The following is an 8,123-nucleotide window of genomic DNA, read 5'->3' on the forward strand; positions in this document are numbered from 1 at the left end:
TGGCTCCCTGCCCGGGGCCCTGCCTCCACGCGCTCCCGTCCTCCGCTTGCCCCAGGGCCCGGCCTCGGCCTCGGCCTCGGCCTCCTTCCAGCCCGAGCCCTGTGGATTTCCAGGCTGCACCATCTCCGGGCAGCGTGTGGCTCCCTACAGCAGCCCTGCGGCCTGCACCCGGCTGGGGCTCACGATGCGCTCTCCCCGCAGTGTCCCCACGGGCCTGGCGTGCTGCCCCGGCTGGAGGCAGGAAGGCAGGGAGTGCCCGGCTGGTGAGTGACCAGGCTTCAGCCCTGCAGGGTGCCCAGTGGGGCTGGCGGGCTGCCAGCTCTCGGGGACGGGGTTACGGCAGGCCAGGGGTGCCCGGCTGGGATGGACGGGGCTGGGCGTGGGAGCGCTGCGCTGAGCTGCCCATTGCTGCTGTGACAGCACTGTGCGAGGGTGAGGACGCCTGCGCGGCCGACGAAGTGTGTGTGAAGCCGGGGGTCTGCCGCTGCAAGCCTGGCTTCTTCGGGGCCCACTGCAGCTCCCGTGAGTACGGCGGGGCCGGAGGAAGCGGTTGGGGGATGGGCCCACCTCCTCCCCGCCCCACAGGCGCAGACAGATGGGCGCAGCCATTCCCGTTGCCCGACGGCCTCGGTGGCGGGCAGCTCCTGTCCTGTGCCTCTCCCGTGGTGCAGGGGCCCTGTGGAGCTGCCCACTGGCCCTGGCGCAGCCTCGGCTCCAGCTGCTTTCCTCTTCCCTTCGCAGGCTGCCCTGACCAGTACTGGGGCCCTGACTGCAAGCAGAGCTGTCTGTGCCACCCGCACGGGAAGTGCAACCCTGCCACCGGCCACTGCACGTGCTATGCCAATCGCTGGGGATCTCTCTGCCAGTTCCCATGCCCGTGCGGGCCTCACGGTCGCTGCCACCCCCTCACCGGAGCTTGCCTGTGCGAGCCGGGCTGGTGGGCACCGACCTGCAAGCGGCAGTGTCAGTGCAACCTGTCTGGCTCCCGCTGCAACCCCGCCACCGGGCAGTGCCTCTGTGCCCAAGGCTGGTGGGGCAGGCGGTGCAGCTTTCCGTGCTCCTGCCACCTCTCCCCGTGCGCCCAGGACTCGGGGAAGTGCGAGTGCAAGGTGGGGTCCTGGGGCACGTCATGCCAGCACCAGTGCGACTGCCTGCACGGGAGCTGCAGCCCTCTCACTGGGTCCTGTACCTGCAGCCCTGGCTACCAGGGCAGGAGCTGCAGGGACCCCTGCCCAGCCGGGCACTATGGACTGCAGTGCAGGCACAGGTAAGAGCAGTGCTGCTCTGCACCGGCTCCCGGGAGGGGCTGCCCAAGAACCCCATAGCCCAGCCACGCTGGGGGAGGTCAGTGCTGGGACCTGAGCCTGGCTCTTGCCCAGGAAGGAGCGAGAGGAAGCTGTGCCGGGGTTGGGAGGCAGGCTGAACAACCGCACGTGCCCCTGGGGAGTCCTTGTCGTGGACTGCTGGCCAGGGTGGAGGAACAGGCGGCTCAGTTCTCCATGGGGCAGCCCCGTAGGGTAACTGCCTGACCCGAATTGGGCTGGACAGTCCCGAAATGGGCGCATAAAGTTGTGATCCCAGGCTGCGGGACAGCATGTGACCCAGACTGGCGGTATTGTGCAGGGATCAGGGTTTTCCGTTCGCAGTGGGATATGTTGCCCTGCAGGCGGGTAGTTCCAGCAGTGCGGGGCTGCCCGGGGTGCAGGGGGAGTGGGGTGCAGGGGCACCGCGTGTGTGCACGCACACGCGCAGGTGGCAGCCAGGCAGCGTGGAGAGCAGCTTTGCAGGTAGGCTGGGGGTGGGGGCGCAGATTGAGGCCCCCACCGTGAAGGAGGGAGCGGGGCTGGGGCTGCGGGTGCTAACCGCTGGGGCAGCGATGCAGGGACATGGGGCTGGCCAGAGCGGGGTCCCATGGGACTTGGAGCCCTGAGTCCACAGCCGGCAGCCAGGGGGGAGAGGAGGCGGGCATGCGTCCTGCCTTCCTGTTGTGACACGGTGCTGTCGCCCCACGGCTCTGCCGCGTGCTGGCTCCGCCGGCCCAGGGAGGTCTCGTCGGGCCGCTGCTGCCACCCCCAGGGACTGCACAGGGCATTGCCCGCGGGGTGGAGCTGTGTGCTGGCGGTGCGGGGGAGGCCGTGGGGGGTTCCCGGTGGCACGTGGCAAGGTGGTCCCGGCTCCAGTGTCGGGTCATCGATGGCTGGGGTGCTGCTGCGTGGGGCAGAGGACTGGAGCCTCCGCTGCCTCCTGGTCCAGCCCCGCTACCTGCCGCACTGATCACCCCCTTCCCGCTGATCACCCGGCAGCTGCGGGCGCTGCAAGCAGAGCCAGCCCTGCTCGCCCACGGATGGGTTGTGCCTGGCGTGCGAGCCGGGCTGGAACGGGACCCTGTGCAACCAGCCCTGCCTGCCTGGACGCTACGGGGAGAACTGTTCCCAGGCCTGTCCCCAGTGCCGGGGTGGGGAGACCTGCCACCCGGAGACCGGCACCTGCCAGGACTGCGATCCCGGCTGGACAGGACCCAGGTACAGGCCCTGCGCGGGGCAGGACGGGGCCGCCAGCTCCTTTCTGGTCTCAGGCGTGTGCAGGGAGCATGTGGGAGCTCCCCCTCCCCCCCCAGAGACCCGACTCTGGCCCTGCTAGCCGCCCACAAAACCGTGATTGCTGGTGCCCTCAGGCAAGGGGAGCAGAGGCAGTCCTGCACCCTGTGAGGCCCTTATACTAGCATCCTCGTGCGCGCAGGCTCTCCCGGTCTCCCAGCTCCTCGGTGCTGTCGGCGTCTGTGCTCCCAGAGGGGTGGGATGGGGCAGGCTGTGCTGTGAGCCCGTCAAACCGGGTGCAGAGCAGGGTGCATCCCAGCCTCGGTCTGCTTGCCAGTCCTGTCTGATCTCCCCGCAGGTGCGATGCACCCTGCCCGGATGGCATGTTTGGGGACAGGTGCCAGGTCCCGTGCCCAGTGTGCCTCAATGGGCGCTGCGACCCGGTGTCTGGGGAGTGTGTCTGCCAGGCTGGCTACTGGGGCAGCAGGTAAGAGCAAGGGGCGCATGGGGCAGAGCCAGCCCGTTCCCACAGGGCCTCTCCCATCTCTCTCTGTCCCCACAGCTGCAATGAGACCTGCCGGGACGGGTTCTTTGGCATGAACTGCTCGTCCCCCTGCCCGTGTGCGGGGGGCCCCTGCCACCCGCTCTCCGGGGACTGTGCATTCGGTGAGTGACGCCCTGCCCTGCCCTGCCCGCACCACTTCCCTCATTTCCCGGAACCAGCAGCTCCTGCTCCCCGGCCTCTGTTCCCATCTCCGTGGCTTTGGCTTCCTGCCGCAGCCCCCTCCCCGTGGGCCGGATGGATGTGCCTGGCACGCCAGGCTCTGCACCCAGCGGGCTGGGCCGGGGTCTGCGCTGGCGGAGAGAAGGGCCCACTTCTGCAGAGCTTTACCTGGACTGCAGCCCTTGCTCTGTCGCCGGGTCTGTGCCCAGCCTGCGGGCAGGCAGCGCTGTCATCCAGAGCGCGTGAGCAAGGGCAGGGCCACCCGCCTGCTTCTGCGGCAGAGTTGTTCCTCCAAGCCCGCCCCAGCGATGAGAGGGACCCAGGCTTGACGTTCCCTGGCCATCAGCGGGGCGCATTGCTCTGTCTGTTGTGGGGGCCAAGGCCAGTGCCGGACAGGGGTCCCAAACTGTGCTGGCCCCGTCCCAGGGGCCTGGTGCTGCTTGGCACTTGCTGGGCTGCAGCTGCTGTCACTTGGCCCTGCTGCGCTGGCAGTCCAGGACCTCACCTGGGCTGCCTGGCCTCTCCTGCAGGGTCTCGCCACCAGGGCGCCCTGATCGCAGGCGTGCTCGTCCCGCTGCTGCTCCTGCTGCTCTGCATCGCCTGCTGCTGCTGCTGTGGGACCGGCCCAGCGGAGGCGAGGGACAGGTACCTGGAGGAGCTGCCTGGGGCAGGGAGGGGAGCGCTACGGGCTCTGGGCTGGCCCGGGCCAAGCAGAGCCACCCGAGGCACGAAGAGGAGCGGTAGCGGCTCCCCCTGAGCCGAGGCCTGGGGGACTTGTGTGCTCCCGCTGAAGCCCGTTGTACTGCGCTGCGCCTCCCTGAGTTGCCCGCTCGTCCTCCTGGGTAAGTCGGCCCAGGGCCCCAGCACTCGAGCCTGGGCAGAGCCGGGGTGTCTCAGCTCTGGGCTGTGGGAACGTGCGGACCCATCGGCATCCCCCGTAGCATCCAGATCTGGGCCGCTTCCTGCAGTGACCTGCAGATGTGCAGACGGGCCCCCCGGGACTCGCGCAAGGGGCAGAGGTGGGGTTGCTGCCTGGGGGCAGGGAGCTCCCCCCCGCCAGGAGCCGGGCTTCTCCACCTGCTCTGCTCTGTTCCTGCTCCCCAGGGCAGCTGCAGCCGACGCAGACGTGCTGTCCCGAATGAAGCACCACGTGCAGGGTGTGCTGGGCAACCTCAGCTCCATGCTGCCTTGCTTCTCGCTGGGGGGCTACAAGCTCCCCCGGGTCACAGGTAAGAGCAGGCTGTGGGCTCTGCCTTGCCTTGTCGGGCCTTCGCAGCCGAGGGCTGGGCTGGGCTGGGCTGGGCGCACCCCGAGCTTTGCCCACCCCTTTCCACCAGCACCACCATGAGCGAGCGAGCGACTGCCCCAGAGGTGGTGCAGCCCGTGGGCAGCGGGGAGGTGGCAGCCAGCCTGGCGCGGCGTCCCGATGGGGTTGCTCCTTCCCTTGCAGTCTCGCACCACGACGCCGAGATGCCCTTCAACCCCAGCTTCATCGAGCCGCCCTCTGCGGCCTGGGCCTCGGACAGCTCCTTCTCCTCCTTCGACTCGGATGATGACGGCCCGGCCTACTGCGTCCCTGCCCTTGCCGTGGAAGGTAACGCTGCCGTGCTTGGGCGCTCTCTCTGGCCCCTGGGCGAGTCTCCCTGCGGCAGTCGGTCCCCGGCGCACAGGCCTTTGTGCGGGGTGACTTTTGCTGCCTGCACACGTGGGGTTGGGCTGGGGGGTTAGCCCTGGGAAATGGCACTTGCTGGGTCTCCTGCTACGTGAAGCTCCAAATTTTTCTGTCTCTGCACAGTCTGCTCAGGGCTGCTGCAGTGGGTGTCCGAGCTGTGCACCCCCAGATGCTGTTGATCTCGAAAGCTGCTCTCTGGAGCCAGCTCGGGGCACCTGGGTATCCACAGCAGCCCCGCGTTAGGCCTGCGTTGGGCCCCCCATGGATGTGTGGGAGCGTTCTGGCCCAGCGCCTTCCCCTCCACCCTGCCCCATAAACCCAGAGCCTGTCGGTGGGTGAAGGAGACGTGACCCCAGTAGCTCTTGTGCTGGGAGCTACGGCCCCCTGGAGCCCTGCCTGTGGCCAGGAGCAGATGGCCACGTGCTGTGACCTTGACCCCGTGGCAGGGGGTCCCGTCATGTGCTGGGAGCCTTCACCCCCCCTTCCTTGTCCTCAGACGTGCCAGCAGGCTCTGAGCCTCAGGAAGGCGGCTCCCCAAGGAGCGAGTTGCCCGACGCAATGGCCTTTAACTCGGAAGAGGTCTCCCAGCCGTTCATCATCCCCCGCACGTCCAGCATTGCCAAGGCCAAGAGGCCCTCGGTGTCGTTTGCTGAAGGCACGAAGTTTGGCCCTCAGTGCAGAAGCGGCTCTGTAGAGATGCCCAGCGCCTCCCGGAAGCCCAAGGCCTCTTGGGGTCTCCCCAAGGCCCCCCCGGCCAACGCGGAGGAGAGTGCCCAGCCAGGTGGGCAGCCCAACGACTACGAAAACGCAGAGCCCATTGCCACGGGTGAAGACAGCCACCGGCCCTCGCCCCGGAGCACCCCAGGGGGCCGGAGGAGGGTGGTGTCCAGCACCCGGCATGTGGCCCAGAGGGTGGAGGCCCTCGAGGCAGCGTCGAAGCTGGAGCAGAACGTCACGACGATTTACATGACGGTGGGCACGGCGAGGAGGGGCACCCGGCACAGCGGGGGCAGCCGGGGGAGCGGAGAGGGGCCGGTGCAGGCGGTTCTCAAACGGCTGGGCAGTTTCCAGAGAGGGAAGAGGGTCTCCAAGGAGGAGCCCAAAGTGCGCAGAGGCCCCGAGAGCATCCAGAAGCCTCCCCGCCGGGCCCGGGGCCAGGAGAGGGACTCCACCCCCACCCCTCCCCAGCAGAGAGAGGGCACCAAGATCCTAGGCCCGGGCCCCACTGAGCCCCCCGCAGAGCCACAGCAGCACCGTCCTGGGCAGAGGCCATCTCCTGTCCCCGCAACGCCTGGGGTTTGGGACGCGGAGGCCCAGGGGGAAGACGAGGCTGAGCGGAGCGAGGGTCCCAAGCGCGCTGGAAAGCTGGAAGCAGACGGAGAGGCGGCAGCTGAGGAAGAGGAGCCGAAGTACGAGAACGTGACTCCCTGTCGCGGCAGCCTGCCGAGCAGCCCCTCGGGCGAGCCCCCGGCCGCCACCGCAGAACATGAGGCCAGCCCCTGAGACCCGCGGGGCCAAACCCTGCCCTGCTGCTGCCCTCGGCCTCCCGCAGCAGAGCCCGAGCCAGAGCCGGGCGGGCCTGCAGCTCCTCCGCCCCCAGACTTCCCTGCCGGACACGTTGCGCTAGCTGGATCCGCGCCTCGTGCCTCCCTTGAGCCCGTGCCCCAGGTCAGGGGCCGCGTTGTGCTCCCAGCAGGCAGCCTGCCCAGCACAGCACTGGCACCTGCTGTGCCACGGTGACCTACGTGTGCAGGGGGCTCATTGCCAGGCACGGGCGCTGGTCAGACATGACTGCACCGCAACTGCGTAGAAAGCCTGGGCGCTGACCTTGGTTCAGCTGCTCCTGGGCTTCCCCCTGTGCGGGGGATGCCCAGGCTTCCCAGGCAGCCACCTCGGCTCTGCAGGTGGGAGGGTGGTTTGGCTCCCCCGGGCTCACTGCAGCTGGCAAGGTGCAGCTTCTCCAGGCATCCCGCTGCCTGCCAGGGCCGCCCCTGCTCCCCGGGCCCTGGGAGCCTAGCCCCCGGCCTCCACAGCTCCCCTGTCTGGGGCTGCCTCGCCGCCTGCAACTTTTGCTGCCTCGGGGGTGCGGGCAGGACCTGCTGCATGGGCCCATTTAGGAGTGGCCCCCTGGGGCTGTGAGGCCTGGGCCAGCGTGCTGTGAGCTCCGGAACGGGACTGGTTCAAGGGCGCACGTGCCACCGCAACGGCTGGTCGGGGCCTGCAGCCACGTACCCGGCCCGCCGTCCTGGGGAGGCTCGCGGGAACGGGAGTGCTGGCGTGGAGGGGGGCTTTTTGGTTCACTGTGCTGCCTGGGCATGGAAGCAGCCCGGCAACGGTTAATGTTAGCTGCGGCAACGCGGGCTCCCGCGGGTCTCCCGAGCCGCATTGCACTCGTGCCCCAGTCCCTCTAGCTCCAGCCCCTGTGAAACGTGGTGCTGCTGTGCCACCCGGGCCCTGGGGCTGGGCTTGCCCGCGTGTAAGGGGGCTGCATGCTGTGAGCAAGAGGGGGACTCCTGTCCATCGGGGCCTGGGTCCAGCGCCACCCAGCCACGGCGCTGTCCTGCAGTGCAGCGCTGCTGGCGCCACGAGGCTCGCGGCCCTGGGCAGCGGCCTCGCTCCCGCCCTGGGGCTTCCTGCCGCGCTGTCCTGGCGGTCGGGATTCAGCGCGTGTGACTGCAGCCGCGAGCGGCAGGGCTGGGAATGGCTGGGGGCGAGGACGCTCCTGCCGTGGGCAGTAATCCTGTGCTGAGCGTGCTGGATCGTGTCTGAGGGCGGCCAGGTTCAAGCCCTCCCCGCTCCGCCCGGCATGCAGCGCGGCTCCGGCGCCGCGGCCACGGCGGTCCCGGGCAGGGGATTTCCTGTTTTGCAGTCGCGGTGGGCGCGAGACCTGCCCTGGGCCCAGGCTGCGGCGTGCGCCCAGCCCCCGGGCCCGCCGCTTCTCTTTGGCGGATACTTTACTGCAGGGGCCGGGAAGCAGCCTGTTTCTGAGGAGCCGGCGTGCCGCCGGCCCCGGGTGACGACTGTGTCCCCCGTGCGCCCGGGCTCGGGGCCGGCGGCAGCGTGCTGGCCTTCCGCCGGCAGGAGCACGGCCCCGCCGAGGAGATCTTCACCCTGATTAAAATGTCTTCTGTGCCCGCGGCTGCCGTTTGCTCCGCGTTTCCCGGCGCGTGGGGCGGGCGCTGCGGCCGGC

General features: G+C 69.4%; 1 protein-coding gene across 2 annotated transcripts in view; it reads left to right on the forward strand.

The window, feature by feature from the left end:
- Nucleotides 1-6,778, forward strand: part of SCARF1 (scavenger receptor class F member 1) — an 8,408-nt gene extending 1,630 nt beyond the window's left edge. The window contains exons 3-12 of one of the 2 annotated variants that reach the window (XM_019545866.1): nt 202-263; nt 421-522; nt 742-1,267; nt 2,304-2,522; nt 2,896-3,024; nt 3,100-3,203; nt 3,792-3,906; nt 4,366-4,490; nt 4,712-4,855; nt 5,430-6,778. In XM_019545866.1, coding sequence (XP_019401411.1) covers nt 202-263; nt 421-522; nt 742-1,267; nt 2,304-2,522; nt 2,896-3,024; nt 3,100-3,203; nt 3,792-3,906; nt 4,366-4,490; nt 4,712-4,855; nt 5,430-6,436 — 2,533 coding nt within the window. In that variant the 3' untranslated portion in view covers nt 6,437-6,778. The remainder of the gene's footprint in view (nt 1-201; nt 264-420; nt 523-741; nt 1,268-2,303; nt 2,523-2,895; nt 3,025-3,099; nt 3,204-3,791; nt 3,907-4,365; nt 4,491-4,711; nt 4,856-5,429) is intronic. The other variant, XM_019545867.1, reaches the window with a different exon arrangement.
- Nucleotides 6,779-8,123: the final 1,345 nt, after the last annotated feature.

This window comes from Crocodylus porosus, unplaced genomic scaffold, assembly GCF_001723895.1.
Source record: "Crocodylus porosus isolate Cpor-Errol unplaced genomic scaffold, CroPor_comp1, whole genome shotgun sequence".
NCBI classification, from domain to species: Eukaryota; Metazoa; Chordata; order Crocodylia; family Crocodylidae; genus Crocodylus; species Crocodylus porosus.